At 42.2% G+C, this 17,878-nt stretch overlaps 2 protein-coding genes across 2 annotated transcripts; one reads left to right on the top strand and one right to left on the bottom strand.

Moving 5' to 3' along the window:
• Nucleotides 1–110: 110 nt before the first annotated feature.
• cyth2 (cytohesin 2) lies at nt 111–9,270 on the top strand. Its single transcript, XM_031852970.1, has 12 exons — nt 111–321; nt 2,490–2,640; nt 3,051–3,117; nt 3,204–3,322; nt 3,411–3,491; nt 3,707–3,819; nt 4,208–4,356; nt 4,456–4,567; nt 5,205–5,281; nt 5,912–5,983; nt 6,100–6,254; nt 6,442–9,270. Exons 1-12 carry the CDS (start codon nt 255–257, stop codon nt 6,527–6,529), a joined length of 1,251 nt encoding a protein of 416 aa, XP_031708830.1. The 5' UTR covers nt 111–254; the 3' UTR covers nt 6,530–9,270.
• A 207-nt stretch (nt 9,271–9,477) lies between these two features.
• On the bottom strand, nt 9,478–17,245 carry LOC116386603 (neuronal pentraxin-2). Its single transcript, XM_031852971.1, has 6 exons — nt 17,151–17,245; nt 13,403–14,308; nt 12,058–12,496; nt 11,177–11,430; nt 10,793–10,972; nt 9,478–10,573 (listed from the first exon to the last, which is right to left on the bottom strand). Exons 2-6 carry the CDS (start codon nt 14,090–14,092, stop codon nt 10,364–10,366), a joined length of 1,773 nt encoding a protein of 590 aa, XP_031708831.1. The 5' UTR covers nt 14,093–14,308; nt 17,151–17,245; the 3' UTR covers nt 9,478–10,363.
• Nucleotides 17,246–17,878: the final 633 nt, after the last annotated feature.

Below are 17,878 nucleotides of genomic sequence, written 5' to 3' on the forward strand. Positions count from 1 at the left end.
AACATCCAGACACTTCAGAGTGGTTTTTTTACAAGATGTAAAAGTTTACTTTTAAAATGTATTTATATTATATTGTATGTCCAACTTCAAGTGTTTTATTTTGAAAAGCAACTGACCGGAAGAGTCAGACAGCGCTTCCGGTGTCGCCACCTTCTTTGTCTCCGGCCCAACATTTCGACACCAGGGGTTGTCTATTTTTTCACTTAAGTTTTTAGGATATATTTATACATATATCCCTAGTTTTCTGATATTGAATGACAGTCGACTCTGAAATATTGATGCCTAAAAGTAAAGCGCCAAAAATGGATGACCTGGACTACAGTAAGTGGGCTGAACGTTACTAAATAGCTCTATTTGCATAGGCTACCTCTAGCTAACTGTGGCTAGCTGTAGCAAGGCTCAGTTTATTTGCTCAGGTGTGACACGGAGATCATTCCGCTTAACATCTAACGTTACATGATGGACCATATATATACCTCTGGCATCTTTTCCGAGAAGTATGGGTGTACACGCAAACCACACTTGGTTAAAATAAGCATTAGCTTAGCCTGACGACAACTAAATATTGATTGTTTCACTGTGCTCGGGGCTAACGTTTTAGCTAACGCCGGTGGGCATATGTGCTAACACCCTGACCAGCCTTCAGGTTGCACAAGACTTGTTAAAGTCGGCATTGAAACCGTCACCCTCCTCCTATCGTTAGTTACCCTGACTGCTGTATGAATCACACCGTCCTATTGATCCAGACTGTGGGCGTGGTTGGTTTTGTTTTAGAGCAGCTGTTTATTTAGGTGAGTAAACACGCTGGTCTGGGAGGCTTTGGGTGCAACTTTGAGCTCTTGATCTGGGTGGTTTGATTTAAAATAAATCACAATGTTTTGTGCAAAATGTGACTTTATAATGGGGCTTTAAGACACCACACACAGTTGCTAGTTTATATGGTACACCTAGCTGAAGTCTATTACACCAGCTCAGCAATATGAAAGTTATGTTTTTGTTCAACTGAAAGTCGAGTTGTTGATTCAAGTTGATAGTCACGGATTAATGGCTCGGAGACTACAGTCTCTATTGCTTTATACTTTGATGTGTTTCTAATATTTTGTCTGATATATTCTGCAAGGTGACAGTACAGCTGAATCAGCATCTCTCTAACAGGGCCTGGAATATTTATTATGGAAGAACTGGGATTTAGTGCAGGACTGACCTTTTAGACTGCCTACGTTTGATCTATGTGTAAACTGGCAACTGGGTTTATAGTCCATCTCAGTTTATTTGAGTTGTCAGAAAAAATATATATATGCCAGCAATTTTTATAAATGTAAATTGATACGTTGACCAAAAAAGCAGTCAAGGTTTGGGTACAACAGCCTTCGAAACCATGAAAAACAAATATGATTTTACAGTTGGTGAATTTCCTGAGACGATGTCTGATTAATATGATTGTGATCGATGTATCACTTAGCCTAATATTATCTTTAGCTACATCCCTCATAACTGGTTTTATAGAATTGATTGTGTCAAAGTGTTCATGCCATAAAAATCCTTCAGTCGACATCATCTAAATACACTGTGTGGCACTAGCCTGTTTGCCCACATCTAAAATGTGATCGTGTGAATGATGGAGCAGCATTCAGTCTAGACAGATTGCAGTTCCCCACTTTGAACACTTTTTAAAAGGGACTACTTCTCCAGTGGTAGGTAGCTGCTATGAAAACAGTTCACAGTGAGCAGAACAAATACAAATACATTCACCTTAATTATGATTAATTAAGTTGTGACTGAAATCTCTGAGAGGATGTCTCATCACTCAGTAAATACAACTTAAACTAATCGCCCGCCTTGACACCGATAGTGAGGAGCAATATTTCTTATTTGATGAGCTAATATCGGCTTTTGGAACCAAACCATAGATGTTTCTCATTGAAGTGTATTTGTGGGAGAAATTCTTTAAAATTCTGACTTTGAGTTGTACAGTAGTCTCATGCTCATCGGTGTGTCACAGCTCAGACAGTAGACAGTGGTAATGCTCTCATACATGTTATTGAAATGACAGAACAGGAGGCTGCAGAGTTTCTGTATTCTTTTCACAGATTGCACAAACGGGTGCAATAAGGAGATACGGGAATATGAAAGGGAAAGAGGAGGAAGGACAAGAAAGGGACCGATGAAGGCAAAATGTTTGAAAGTGCGGTGTAGTAGTAGTGCGACTGATTCAAAATTAAGAGGCAATTTTATCCTCTCCCAGTTCCTTTCCACTGTACGTGTTGTATTCACCTCTGCTAAGTTACTACTGCTTCTTCCGCTCCTCTCCACTGTAAGATATTGATAGACGGAGTAACAATGCAGTTCTCAAAATAGTTGTACTTGGTTTTTTTTGTTTTTATGTTACCAATAAAGACACAGTCTGCCTTGTTATATTGTTAGGGCACAGTCACCACGTGTTATATCTGCAGCAGTAGTGGAATCATTGTTCTTCTCTTCCCTTCCAGTCCCCGTAGACCTGAGCCCAGAGGAGCGCTCTGAGCTGGAGGACATCCGCAGGAGGAAGGGCGTCCTGCTGCAGGAGATCCAGAGGCTCCGAGAGGAATTAAGAGAGGCGATTTTGGAGGTGGAGGGGCTGGAGACCAGCACAGAGGGCAGGTAAGACAAAAATGCTCACAGTACCATTGCTACAATACTCGAAGCAATATCGGATCCAGCCAAAAGGACAAGAGTCGGCTTACTTGATCACCATAGTGTGCACAGGTTTTTATTTCCCAAATACATTATCACTGCAGTTTGTCAACTTTATCACTTTGTTCACTGGGATTGGTCTCATTTGGTCACATTCCTTCTGATTTAGAACTTGTCATCCTCCCAATGTGACTTTCTCTCACTGTTGTGGATATTATCAAACCAACAAAGCCCAGCACCCACGTTGGTGTTTAATTTTCTTGTGATCTTCAGTGATTTGTTATTCCGAGCAGTTATAATTATTGTTAAGGAGATGTAACATGAATGCTACGAGGGCTGGTCTTTCTTATTGAATTTCACTTTTTTGCTCTCTGCAGTAAAACTCTTCAGAAAAGTAGGCACGTGGCAATGGGAAGGAAGAAATTCAATATGGACCCCAAAAAGGTAAAACTCTCGGATGCTTGTACATGCCTCCTCCGCCTTCACTCTGTCTCGGCTGTGTAGTGACGGACTCTTCCCCCTCTCCACAGGGCATTGTGTTTCTGGTGGAGAATGAGCTGCTCAGACACACTCCAGAGGACGTCGCCCAGTTTCTCTACAAAGGAGAAGGCCTCAACAAGACTGCGATAGGAGATTACCTCGGAGAAAGGTGATTGGTCTTAAAATATCCCCCGTCCTTCTCCTCTTTTTGTGTATCAGCCATTTGTAACTGTGATCTCTCTGTTGCTGTTCTGCAGGGACGACTTCAACCTCAAAGTTCTTCAGGCTTTCGTTGACCTCCATGAGTTTACTGATCTCAACCTCGTGCAGGCCCTCAGGTAAACTATGTTTGATGTGTATGGAATCTCTTGATTAGTGTCCTGGCATTGACTCCGATAAACAAACAAACCTTCTCCATGATGGAAAGTCCCACTCTCATTGTCCCTTCGGGGGGGGGGGGTGTGCAAGATAGCTGTAGTGACTGTCTAACTCTGCATTGATTGCCAAATTTGTTCTCTCTGACTTGACCGAAACCTCGACCTGTTCTCTGCAGACAGTTCCTGTGGAGTTTCCGTTTGCCTGGTGAAGCGCAGAAGATCGACAGAATGATGGAGGCCTTCGCTCAGAGATACTGCCACTGCAACCCCGGTGTCTTCCAGAGCACCGGTAAACACAAACGCGTTACAATGCATCTCATGTGGTGTAGTCTGTTACCAACCTAATGTGGGACGACCTCTGTGTGTGGTTGGCAGCCGTCTCCTTGAATCGAGGTTTATTTTCCTATGACGTTTTTCAGGAAGGGGCACTTCTCATAAGGCGTGCACTCACACAAACAACAAGCCCTTTACCAGATATGACTAGATATGAAAGCATGCAGAGTCTGCCAATTTGCAAACATGGCTTCTCTGTTGTACCATTTTCAGTTGTTTTTTTTGGGTTTCATTCATTATGTCCTTAAATTGTTTGAGATGAGGTTCAGCTCTATCCTTTTAGTTTTTGTGCAGAACATAAATTCAGCGCCGTGCATTCTCTTGCATGTCTCTCCTGTTCGCAGACACGTGTTACGTGCTGTCGTTTGCCATCATTATGCTGAATACAAGCCTCCACAACCCAAACGTGAGGGACAAACCCGGACTGGACCGCTTCATCTCCATGAACCGAGGCATCAACGAGGGAGGAGACCTGCCCGAGGACCTGCTCAGAGTACGATGAGCTCTGCGTTATGTTTCTCTTTGGAGATGGATAAGTGACAATTAAAATGTAGCCAGTGAAGATATTTTATCATCTTATGTGTTATTACAGAATCTCTACGAAAGCATTAAAAATGAGCCCTTCAAGATCCCAGAAGACGACGGCAACGACCTGACGCACACCTTCTTTAACCCGGACAGAGAGGGCTGGCTTCTGAAACTTGGTGAGATGATGCCAGTGAGAGTACTTCTACCCTTCATGTTGACTCGGTTGACACTGATCTTACAATTATTACGGATATCAGGACTGTAAACTTCCACAGAGAAAGGACAGTGATGTGTTCTGTATGCGAGTCGTGTACTTTGTTCCGTCTTCAGGCTTTGTGCTATGATGAGCCGGCCCTGTTGTCTGAGGTTTGCTGGCTCTTTGCCTCCACTTGGACTAACAGCTCTGTGTTGTGGCATTTGAACATTGCCATAGCATGATGGTGAACAAGAGACTCGCTTTTTCTTCCGTCATGGCAAAATCTGATTTTCTTTTGCATGGCGGGACCCGTGATCTCTGTGTCACTAATTAATCTCTTTCTCTTCCTCCTCCCCGTCCGTCTCTCTTTCTCTATTTGTCCTCTGTCTTCCTCTAAATACTCTGGTCCCCTTTGTCTCTGCTTCCACCCTCTACTGCCGCTGCTTCTTTTCTCAGGAGGTATGTACTTACAGTTGTTGTAGTTTTAATAAATAGCCCCGTAGTTAGCTGTAAGAATGTAGAAATTGTAGAATAGTATCCTTTCAACTTTGACCACCGAAGGAAATCTTTCTGTCCCTCCTCTCGCTCATCGACATGACTGTGCTCTTGTGTTTCAGGGGGACGAGTGAAAACCTGGAAACGACGATGGTTCATTCTCACAGACAACTGCCTTTATTACTTTGAATACACCACAGTAAGTCTGAATGAAACTGTCCTAACAGGATGTTGCTGCTTTACGTGCATTGGCTTTTCTAAGTATATTTTAAAAAAGCAAAATAATTAGTGGCATTGTTTTGTTATCTTGCAATAAAATGTGCTGATGTTTAGGATTGCAAGGCCGCTGGGAAATTGTGATCGTCTGTTAAAGCTTATTTGAGGCCGAGGGGTAAATACTACACGGTATCTTTAAGGAAGTTACTGAACTCATAACTGTGTTAATCCCGAGAGGGCAAACTGGTTTTGTAGCCCAAACACAAAAGTAACAAAAGAGACGCAAGTCAGACTGGTCTGAGAGACAGCATATCACAAACGTACTGCTGTAACAATATCAACACAAACTCATATTCCAGGAGGATATCTTATTTAACTTTTTTTGGTTTACTCATTTATTAGATCTTAACTGTTTGATTACTTATTCATTGTACTTGTTTAGTTTTTTACTGATGCCTCTTGTTGTTGCACTTTATCCTTTGCTGCTGTAGTTCTGCAGATGTCCCTGCTGTGACTAATAGAGGATTATCTCTTTTTCTTTAAACAAAGGCACTTGAATGTTGCAATAACTCTTGCGGCTCTAATCTGCTGTGATTGCGTGTTTCACTAACAGGATAAGGAGCCGCGAGGTATCATTCCTTTGGAAAACCTCAGCATCCGGGAGGTAGAAGACCCAAGAAAACCTGTAAGTCTGCATTTTCTTTAAACCGCCATATGTAATTATCATAATTGTACCTTTTATGAATTTAGTGTGTGTGTGTGTGATTGTTCATCAAATTTCCCCTTCCTTCCTCCCAACAGAACTGTTTTGAGTTGTACATCCCAAACAACCGTGGTCAGCTGATTAAGGCGTGTAAGACGGAGGCCGATGGGAGAGTAGTGGAAGGAAACCACAATGTGTATCGTATCTCCGCCCCGACACCCGAGGAGAAGGATGAATGGATCCACAGCATCAAGTACGGAAATGCAAATGAAGGATAATGTCACAAGAAAAATGGGGGTAGTGGTAGACCAGTAAGACATTTTAGCCGAGGAAGAGGTCCCCTCTTGTTAATTTAAACATCCTAAATGCTGTCTGGTCTTTTCAACTGTATATTTTCGTGATCCACACAATTCAATAGTGTTTCTTTGTCACTTATACAGATCTGCTGTCAGTGTTGATCCCTTCTATGAAATGCTCGCTGCCAGGAAGAAACGTATATCTCTGAAGAAGAAGGAGGAACAACCCTAGAATATTCCCTTCATCCTCTCCCTGTCTTCCTTTGTCATTCTCATCCCTCCTTCCAACCCTGGACACAGGTTTTCATCCTTGCTCCTCACTACCCGTTCATCAGTTTTACTTACCCCTCTTTCCTCCGTCCCCAAGAATGCATCCTCTCCCCGATAGGAGGACTCCTTGCTGTCCTCTCGACTAGACTCTTGAAAGCCACACCCAGAGTGAAGCGTTGGCCCACTGTGGCCGCCTCTTGTAATCTTGTTTCTTACACTACCGCTGTTCTACACAGCCGGAGCGCCGTCTATCCCGTCTTCTCACCACATTCCTCTCTCGTTCAGCATTTAAGTAAACTGTGAAATGTGTCTTAGACCATATCCACACTGTGTGTGATTTCAAAAAAAGCATTCTCAATCCTGCTTACCCAACGTTGACAAATAAGCAAACGCTGGGGAAATGGAGGATTCATGATTTTCGGTCTCTGAATTTAATTATGAGAATCTTACTTTTTTCCTTCCTACTTCCTCGTTCACAGTTTCTCCGTAAACCACAAACAAATGCAGCTTGTGCATGCTTATTAATTTAATACTACTTGTTATGCACGACATACTTTGAGACTATCTGGAAACGACGTCTCTTTTTGACATCTCTCTGCATTAGTGTGAATATGGTCTTATTAAGGGGAGCAAGCAGCTTCGCTTCCTGTGAAGTCGTCTTTCACACGTGTCGACGCTGCCTGAATGAGAAATTGCCTTTTCTTGACGGTGCTTCCCCCCCCAGAAAGAAATGTGAACGCACTATTCAAACACTAACGAGATTTATTTTTATTCAATGTTGGTCAGAGAGGAATCCGTCAAAGCAGCTCCTGATGAGACGTGCCCATTGCTTCCTATAGTACTCCTGCTGGCTCTGACACAACGTGCTCCTGTCTTCACTTAGACACTGAAACCATTATGTGAGGAAAATGTCACTGTTCATCACTGTTGATCTTCAAATATGGTCGTTTCTCGAGGCAGAAAGGTTGCTTCACCTGCAGAGTTAACGGAGACAGCTGTTCCTCAACTTCCAGACAGCTGCTTGTTTCATTTTACTGAGACAATATATATTATGTCTTCTTCAGCATGTTTTTTTTTTTTTACATGTTTGAGCAATAGCAGAGTAAACTGTAGTTCCAGTCCGTAGGCTTGTTTACAAATCTTTCACACCACCCTTAGCGATCGCGTCCTCTCGTACGTAATGTTCTGAGCGCACCACGAATCATTTCCTTCTCGCCGACGAACATTGACATCTTTCTCACAATAACTCTGTCAGACATTCAACTGTTAGAGCTCGGCCTGTCCGCTAGAGTGAGATTTAAAGAAATCACAAAGGCAGCTCATTACGATGTATACTTTTTTTGTAAATAGTTAGCATATTTGTTTACGATACACATAGAAATGATTTAATTTATTCTTTATCTTTTGTTAAAATCTGATTTTTGTACGAGCTACTGTAGGACTGCATGTAGATAAATTGAGGTGTCGATCGTAGGTACCGACGCGTCGCTGATCATGCTAGTGCACTGATTTGAAAAGTGTTAGTGTTCCCTGTTGACACGGAAGAATTGCATTTGATATGGAGGTTGATTTATGCGTAGAGTAAATTGTTTAGAGTATTAGTTTCATTGGAAAATGAGAAGATATTTAGGCGATGTTTAGTAGTCTGAGTTATCTCTGCACCACCCTGTGGGTTTAAACCGGACTCTGTAAAGCACAAGCAGTAGTGAGTCTCACACTCTGTTAAACTATCATCCACTTTTACTTTCTGCCCAGTGTCCACTTGAAGTGTGACGAAGCTGTTCACAACTTTTGCGTCATACCACAGTGATAAGAGACAAGAAAAACAAGGAGCACTAACAAAGCCTTGATTCAATATATAATAGTGCAATTTCCAGATGTAATGAATCGGTAACAAGTCTAGATTTGTGTCCAGTGATAGCTTTGCTTGACATCCAGTTCATGAACTTATTACTAGTAGTTTGTTGAATTGGCATTTTAAATAGTAGTTGAAATACTTGTCTACTGCACTTTATCAATTTTTAGCATTTTGGAGAAAATGCTGTTACTTTGACTGACAATACTCCGTATCACCCTCTACTGGCGACGTCACACACTGCAATATGATGAAGGATGAACCATGAACTGTGTAGAAATACTGTAAAACGCCACCACCTGGTCAGGGCCAGCTTTAGCAGTTTCTTTTTAACAACATGTACCATATTTGTTCACCTGATAGAGATCATGTTGTTTAAAGTGGAATGAGGTATTTTCTCTCTGATCAGAACACGTAGAGCTGGTTTTAAAGACGCAGCAAGTGATTCATCTTTAGAATACAGATCAAGGATTGCCTTTTACTTTCCTACTTCATCAAACTGACAAAGGGCCTAACTTTAAACCTCCATGTGAGTGCATCCACACAAAGCATGGACTGTCTGTAGGCCTTCACCTTCTGGGTATTCTTGAAGTGCAAAGTTGCCAAAAAAAAAAAACAGTTGGGACAACAAATATTTCCATTCAAACTAAATATTGAACACTGAAATGATCAGATTGAAACTGGACCTCTTTTTCTGATTCCACCTTTTTCAGAAAGTGTTAATTTTGTATTTATTTATTTTTATTTACTGTGAGGTGAAGATGGATAGATCATCTGTAAATGTAGCAAACTGAAAACGATACATTGGTGCCAGTAAACTACTGTGTAACAATAAATGGTAAACAGAGGTGATGGGCTGCTGTATGTGTTTTAACTTTGGTGACATTCTAGCACACTAACGCACTAAACCAAGATGGTGGACATAGAAATAACGCTAACGTTATACCTGCCGAGCATCAGCATGTAAGCAATGTGAGCACGTTGGAACAGTTGACCTGTGTCAGGTTTGGGATTGACTTCCTCAAGTGATGACAAACAACTGTTTTTATACCTTTATTTACATTTTCACAACATAAAAAAAAAAAGTCACACACACAATTTGTGAAGTCAAAAATCTAACCTGGCCTAAATTCAGTGTTTTATATACAGTACATTAACAAATATACAGTCAAGGCCAGATCATGTAAGGAATTAAGAAGCCACAGTGACCTGATCACACAAAATACACAATTTCAAATGGATAAATCAAAAAATATTGGGAGAAAAAAAGGGATAAATGTCAGCGACGTGTTAAGTGAACAAGCTGATGCGTTGTAGAGTATATGAAAGGGTTTTGTTTAAAAAAACGAGGCTGTGAAACTTAGTTCAGTCTGACAAGCTTTGCAGTATTTCTCCCAAAATAAAACATCAATCTATCTATGACACATACATTATTTAAAATTGTGTAACACAAATCAATTCTACATCTTCTTTGGTAAATTAGCTGTATTTTCTGGTACACCTTTTTAAAAAAAAAAAAAAAAAAAAAGGGAGCATCCAGATTACAAGTTGATTTCTCAACACATTTCTATAACTATCATCCAAACTAACAGAACACGTGTAAGGTCTGCTAATTTCATCACAAACCCCACAGTAGTAAGTCTTATTAACAATATGACAATATGTCACATACAGCACTTGTCTGTTTAAAATAAAACTCTAGCTCATGATTACAGTAGAGCCCAAAGTCCACTAAGTCCCTACAAAGTCTCTGTCAACACTGATAAGACTTATTGTTACTTTTCTTTTTATTAAAGAAACTGTCTCTGGTTAAGTTTAGAGGAAGGCATTGAGTTGGTGCCGCTGAGTGATTATCCTAAAATATTCCTGAAAGCCAAAAGGGACTTTTGTTTTATTCTCACACATTTTGATCTACGGTAAATGTTCTCATGTTATGGGCTTTTAGTGACAGGGGTCAAATGGGTATTTGGCGACGCCTCCAAAAAGCTCCACCTCTGACTCGGACCAAGCGATGACGTCTCCTCTGAGGTGGCTGCCGCAGGAGGCCAGGCTGTAGATGTCGCTGGCAGTGAGGACATGTGACCACATGTGCACGTCCGACATCTCGCCCACAAATGACTGAGTGGCATCAAAACGGCCTCCCAGAATGTCCTGAAGGAGAAAGAGAGAGCATTCGCCATTAGCAGTAATCATTGCTTTCTAAAACAAGAGTTTAATGTCATGAAGAACCAGAACTGTAATTGTTTCAAGCTCAGAGCTCTTTGTTGGGCATTTATTTAATATTTAGCAAATACATTTCAAATTTTTCTGCATTCAATGGCTCCCTTCCTGCAAAGTGCATCTACAGAGAATAAATGTCTTTGTCTTTACCTGTTCCTGTCCCATGATGAAGACTCCTCCAGGTTTGATAGGGTGCCAGGGGGAAAGATTCAACCCGGACCCCCTCTGCACTCCGTCTTGGTAGGCCTCCCACTGTCCATCCCGTGTTGACCAAGTCACACACACGTGGTGCCACTTTCCATCCCCAAGGGACAGAGGGAGCGTCACAGCCTGGGGATGGTGAGACAATGATATGAACACATCCTGGGGTAATACAAGTAAGTCTAGAAGAAAGGAAACCACACTTAAGATGGTGTGAAGCTGCTTAGACAGCAGGTAAGTCTTTTAAGATATGTCTGTCAAGACATTAAATGTTTAGGATTATATGTGTGACAGTTATTGAGTGCTGCACTGTTTCTATATATCCTCCCTCACCTTGTCATCGATCAGCAGTTCCATGGGGTTGTTCCCCCACTCGATGAGCACCAGTTCATTGGCCTGTCCGGGTGCCGAGTAAGAGAAGGGCGTCCCCAGGCCGGGCCCCACGCCCGCCTTGATCCAAAGACACAAAGTCAGAGCGAAGATCTCTTGCATCAGCGTCCTCTTCACCCGCCCGTACATGTAGTTGGTTCTCATGGGGAAGCTGATCTGGAAGGCATCAGGACTCTTAAACTTTGTCCTGCTGGGTCCTGTTTTTGAAAAAGAAATAACATCGTACCGTGACAAAACAATCTCGCCAAAAGTCATGTCACGGTCCATTTAGAAACTGTCCTGGTCTGAAACCTGGTCTGAGTTTGCCCAGTCATCATGAAATTGTTTTGTAGATGTTCAAATTTTAGTTTCTAAGATCTTAAACTTCCATTTAGTAGCTGTTCTGGAGCTTTTGATCATAACTCATTTTGATTTGGTTTTGTTAACAGCCGTTTCCAAGGTCAAGAATGAATTTTAAAAGTCTACTTCAATCTTGGTTTTGATAAAAATCTTAGAAGATAATGACAGAAACACTTATTTTCAAATATTGACCATCCAAAATAAAGAACTATTTTGTAAAAATGGAGGGAAAGTTACTTAAAAATCTGTTTTATTTGTCGATAAATGTGCTAATGTAATATCCCAAAGAATCAGATATTACAAGTTTTGCAGCTAGTTTGTGTGTGTCTTCCACACACTGCAAGTTCTTTGGTAACATACGCAGCTGCAGAATACGCTACTAACACAACTTAGACCAAATGACGCTTCATTAGTTTAAAGTTGTCATAACTCATTGGCTGTTAGGAGTGAGTGCATGTTAAAAAGTTACCACCCTGGTTGTGTACCTGAGAGGTGCAGCTGGTTGAGCATCGCTTCCAGTTTATTTGAGTGGAAACCAGTCCGCGGCCCTGGTTCTCTGTATCCTGTGTGTGAAAGGTAACTGTGGCTATCTGCTTCATTGCTGGGGTGTTCATCATCATGGTGGCCGTCATCGTGGTCCGCGTCTGCTTCATGATGGTCATCACTGTGGCCGTCATCGGGATCGTCGGTGTGGTTCCTGTTGTCACTGTGATCGCCATCGTTGTGGTCGTCCTTGTGGTCATCTGGGTGTCCGTCATCGTCATCGTGATGGTCTCCGTCATCTCTGTGGCTGCTGTCTTCATCGTGGTGGTCCGGGCCGCTGAGGGAGGAGGTGCGATGGTGCAGCTGCTGCTCCAGAGCGCTGATCTTCCTCTGAAGCAGCTCCTTCAGAGAGCTGGAGTAGGTGATGGACGTGTTCCTCTTCTGCTGAGGAAGGTGAAGAACACACAGGTGCAGCATTGGTAACAATGAGTACTTCCTTCCCTGTGCTTCCTATTTACAACAGTGGGGACAGAGGCATCAGTGATGCTTTGACATAGACACAAACTCAAGGAATCATGTGTCATAGTCTGTCACCTGCAAGTCAAAGAGAGCACTTGTGTGTCTCTTCTTACTTCTTTGCCTTTACATTCCCGATTAATCTTTCAATGTCAAAAGCAACAGTCTGATATTAATTGTGTCTTCCTGTATCTACTTCTGCTTCTCTTCCTCTCAGGTAATCCCGGCTTTGTCATTGCGCATGCCCTGATTACCAGTCTGTCGAGGGAGATTACGATAATTACTGCGGATGTTAGACTCGTGCTGCCACCCCCCCATCTCCTCTACACACTCAACAGCTCCTGACATCAATCTGTGATCACGATTCAGGGAGAAGAGGGAGCAGAAAAAGGACAAAATAGATATATCAAGAGAGTAGAAACAGTGAGTAACTAAAGGGAAAACAGGACCACCTGAAATGAAATCTCCAGTCAATCCAATGCTTTAGTGAATTAAGCAAGAGTATCTTACATCAGTGACGTCCACCTCTGAGCCTGTAGTCGCTCTGAGGGGCCCACTGAGGTGAGTGGCTTTAATTAAGTAATTCATTGTACTTAGTGGGCATACTACTTTGGGACTTGATTATTCAGCAATCTGGTGACGGCAGCATTAATGTGTCCAAACAATGAAAAGACACATAAGGGCACGCTGCACATCACAAGCCTCCCTCTACTTCCTCTTTCCTATTCATCAACTGTATTATATTTTCTTTTAACCCCATACCTTTGCTTTCTTCCTTTAGTTTTGTTTGCCAGCACTAAGTTGAAAAAGTTCCCCCCCATCGTTGCTCACCTGCAGATTGTCCAGCCTCTCCTTCAGCGCCTGCAGCATCCTCTCCGTCTGCTCTGGTGATGATGTGATGTCCCCCGGTGTCACATGTTTATCCTTCCCCTGGCGGTTGATGCTGTGGCCCCCGTCGGCTCGTTGCCCCCCCGCAGAGGTGTAGTGCGGTGAGTCTGGTATGAGGTTTCCATGGTGACCCTGCTGGTTGCCATAGTGCCCGTTGTCATCGTACGTGTGATGGCCGGCCACCCCCGCGTGCTGGGGGTGTGAGGCTGTGCCGTGGAAGTCGTCGTCAGGCGCCGCGCCTCGTCCGAGGCCCTCGCACAGGACGAGCTTGGCCGTCAGCTCTCTAATGGTCTCTCTCTGGTCCAGGATGGTCTCTTTCTGCTGGACATTGCTCTCCCTGAGGTGGAGGATGGTGGCTTTGGCCTCCTCGCTCGCCCCCCACCAGCCAGCAGGAGGTGCACTTTGATGCCCTGGTCCACCAGGCCCTGCTGCCCCTACACCTGGACCCCCTGTAGGGAAGCAGGCAGGGTCCGCGTCCACAGGAATAGGGGTGCAAACAAAGCGTGGGTGGGCTCCATAGTCATAGTCAGACCCTGAGCTGGCAGTTGAAGGGCAAAGGAGAAGTGAAAGTAAAGAAAACCCAATGGGAACAAGGAACATGTGTGGAGACGGAGAGTTCCTCATAATCTCCATCCGCAGTTCAGCCGGTAAGTCTAAGGAGCTTGGCTTCACTTCAAAATGTGTGATGCCAATTAAAGTAAAGGTTGTGTTGACTTCTTTGATGTCGAAGAGGAGACATTAGGGAGCATGATCTCCATCGGCAGAGTTCACAGTTTTGTCTTTTATCTTCTTTATCTCTTTGTCTTATTTGCTTCCTCTCTCCCACCGTCACTGAACAATGGAATAAACCTGTAAAACAAAAAATCTGATTTTAGATTATGGTTTTCTAGCAGCATCAACATAGGAGGGACACAACAGCACAATCATGTGTCCTAAAGGCAGCGTTTTATGGAGACTTTTATTGAGTCAGCGATGTGCTTATTCAGCTCTATTCCCAATTATAATGCTGATGTTGTTTTGGTTTGCATTACATTTTCATTCATCTGATACTTTTGTCCCAGAGTCCTGTATTTGTATCTTCAAGTTAATTAACAGACATGTCTGTTGTTTGTTTGTGCTGTTCTAGTTATAGTCAATTTCCTCAAACAAAGAAAGAGACACTTTTAGACCAGGCTGGTGCATATGAACGGTCTTCTGTTCCCAGCAGGATGTGATGGTGGATGATCACCTCAGCGGGACGTCTCTGGCCCCAGTTAGCGGCAGTCTGTCTGACCAGTGACCTTACATGACACGGGCATGTGGCCAAACTACCAGAGGCTGTCCAGACAAGGATTAGTCCAAATCACAAGTGTGACATCCTGACTGGACCACACAATGTCACGAGACTTTTGTTGGTGGTGTGTACATACTTTGATGGTTTTGACTTCCTTAAAGCCCAAAAGGAAGGCTGCAGAGACCCATTCAATCGGTTCACAAATGGAATTTGGTGGTTATTTAAGTCTTTTACTTGGAGGATTGGATTAAAAGCAGTACATTGTTTAAAATCTAAATCCCATAATGATCCCTAAGCATCCATGTGTCCATGCGGTTCCACATTATATTCCCTATGTCTGCATCATTAAGCCTGGCTGACCCCTCTGAACACCGTAACATGTCCTTCATTATACAGGGTCGGCATTTTGAAATGGCACACATGTGACGTAGCAGCTAAACCTCACTGACCACCTGTTGCTCACAGTGACCAGCCTCCTCTGTGTGTGTGTGTGTGTGTGTGTGTGTGTGTGTGTGTGTGGGTGTGTGTTGAAAGTTCATACATGATTCACTGTACTTTATCAATAATGAAACGGAGTGGAAAAATACCTAGAGACATAGTCTGTTGTACGACAATGATCATTTCTGCCTGAATAAAAATCCAATAACAAAAGCCAATTTAAAAAATGTTATATTGAGCCTCAGAATTAATTTAGAAATAATTCCTTGTTTTGATTACTTGAGAATCATCAGTGATATACTGTACTTATCATTATAATAAAGAAACAGCCTTTGAACTTAAATGTATTCTGTCTCTGCAGTCCCTGTTGTGATGAACGGGGCTTACAGGAGAGACAGATGGTCGAGGTACAAAACCGTGTCACACCCAATCACCACAGTTTAGCCCTGAGTTTATCACCCACAAGTCACTCAATTAACCTAATTGCACACAGTTGTTGGCTACCTTAACCAGAGATGAGTGAGCTCGCGTGCTTCTGTTGGGGGGTGGGTGGGGGGAGTAATCCATGGTGAGCAGTGGGCTCGTGCAACATTCCTCCACCATATGGTCAAGGTGGATATTTAAGTTGTGCGATTAGTCCCAAATTAAAAACTGACAGCAGCAGTTAGACCTGTGATCAAAAAACTCTGACAAACAGAATAGAGAACTCTCTTTTTGTAAACAAAGTGATTATTTCTAGACAACGAATGGATGGCGTTAAAGCTATAAACGTCCCGGTGCATTACAAGATCAATGTCAACATCATTTTCTCTGGTGAGTGGTTCTCCCAAAATTAGTTGAGACACTTTTTTTTAGGTTTAAGAAAAGCCTTCCTCAGTGTAAATCACATCCTGTTAAATTCTCATTGCTGGTGCTTCATCCACTTCATAGTCTTTCTTGTGTTTTTACTTAAATCTGTGAGATGCCAAGACAACAGATTTGGAAGTTTACTGTCCATATAGAGCATCTTCTCATCACTGCTACATTATATTCTATTTTGTATGTTTTATTACATGTTGAATAATGAATTAATCTAGTTGGAACAATAAAGATAAGGCAAAATGGAGCATTAATTATCATGAAAAAAGCTTTAAATGCTATTTACTTCTATCTTAATTAACATTGTCACGTCGCCCATTATAGGATCTACATGATAGGATATATATGGGCAGCAGAGGTTTTTCTTAATATATTGCATTTCTGTTAAGAAACAGAGAGAAACTGTTGTCTCTTGCACCTGCGTTCTAGTTCATTCTCATGGCCTGCTACACTATTAGGACAGTGAGTAGAAATCTCTATTTCATGACAGATTTTTATCGCCCCTTAGTTGGAATCTAACAAACTCTGCAGCCGATCTCTTAAACATCCATTAAACAAAATGTGTTGAAGTGTAACTCTTCCATTTACCCTTCAGTTAACTTTCCTTGTCCTTAATCTTCATTGAAAACTAAAAGAATCCTATTTTGTAGAAAATCGAAAGTATATAAATGTACCTCTATTTTCCATCAGTGCTGGATAGAGATACATGAATTACCATGCAAGGATCCCTCGTTCTGTGAACCATTTCTTTCAGGAAAGTCTTTTGTTAAATGCAAATGTGTCGGACAGTCGCATCATTGGAGATTTCTCAACTGGATTGAGATAACTTCAGTTACATTTAGTCGCAGTTGCTTTTAGTAACCGACGTCAACAATCTCCAAACTCATGTTTCTTTCTTCCTAATCTAAGTTCTTTCATGTCATATTTGAATGACTGACTAATTACAAAGTGTTCATATTTCTTACTGAAAAAAGGTTTAAGTTTCTTTGCTTCTAAAGGATCAAAGTTAAACACTACAACTCTTAACTGTCCTCTGCTACACCTCGTCCAAATAATTGAGCTAATATAAGACAAGATTAACACACTGTTTCAGTTAAATCCACACGGTAAAAGCGTCCGTACCTGTGAGTCCCTGTGAGTCCCCTTTGAGTCCTTGTCCACTGGAGTGAGTTAGTCCACCTCACACACTGATCAGATTGAGAGAGATTTACTCCAGAGAAGAGCTCAACTCTTTCTATCCCTCCTTCGTTGTCTCTACCTCTCTTTTCTCTCCTCCTCCTCTCCTTCAGCTTTGTTGTGTTTTTCTTGGAAGACCCCTCCTCTTTTCCTCAGACTCTTTTGCCTCTTTAACATCCTACTCGCTGCTCCATCGTCTTCATTTTTATCCTGGAAATGTGCTTATATTTGTTATATATTGTCCTTCTCTGACAACCTACATGAACACTTTTTGTATTTTTATTTGACCTCTGATGTACAATTGTCCTCTCTAACAGGACACAATCATTGGCTCAGCTCCTCCAGCGAGACGTCACACAGCTCACCTAGATCTCAGCACGGGAGTAATTGGCCTGATTAATTACTCGTCTCTTCCAGTCTGACTGACAGCCAGAGAGGCAGCGGCAGGACAGCAGATGGCTGATTTAAGGTCAAAGAAAATCACTCAACACCAGCTAATGGAGCCAGCATGTTGATTACAGGACAGACAACAGGTTTTAGACACAATGGCATATATCGGGCCTAAAACCTTGTCAAGAACCTGAATAATTGCAAAGGTAATTGGTTCTGTGACTCTGTCTTTATGTGTAATTACATCTTAATTACTAAAGTTAAGTTTCTCAGAAGTGTCTGAA

The sequence above is a fragment of the Anarrhichthys ocellatus genome, unplaced genomic scaffold (genome assembly GCF_004355925.1).
Source record: "Anarrhichthys ocellatus isolate YVR2014 unplaced genomic scaffold, GSC_Weel_1.0 scaffold13, whole genome shotgun sequence".
Taxonomy (NCBI): Eukaryota; Metazoa; Chordata; class Actinopteri; order Perciformes; family Anarhichadidae; genus Anarrhichthys; species Anarrhichthys ocellatus.

Coding starts and splice junctions, on each gene's coding strand:
- LOC116386603 (XM_031852971.1), bottom strand. CDS start 14,092: ATGGAGATTATGAGGAACTCTCCGTCTCCACACATGTTCCTTGTTCCC. Junction 12,497..13,402: donor AGAGGCTGGACAATCTGCAG/GTGAGCAACGAT, acceptor CTTCCTCAGCAG/AAGAGGAACACGTCCATCAC. Junction 10,574..10,792: donor TCATCATGGGACAGGAACAG/GTAAAGACAAAG, acceptor TTTCTCCTTCAG/GACATTCTGGGAGGCCGTTT.
- cyth2 (XM_031852970.1), top strand. CDS start 255: ATGACAGTCGACTCTGAAATATTGATGCCTAAAAGTAAAGCGCCAAAA. Junction 2,641..3,050: donor GAGACCAGCACAGAGGGCAG/GTAAGACAAAAA, acceptor TGCTCTCTGCAG/TAAAACTCTTCAGAAAAGTA. Junction 3,492..3,706: donor AACCTCGTGCAGGCCCTCAG/GTAAACTATGTT, acceptor TGTTCTCTGCAG/ACAGTTCCTGTGGAGTTTCC.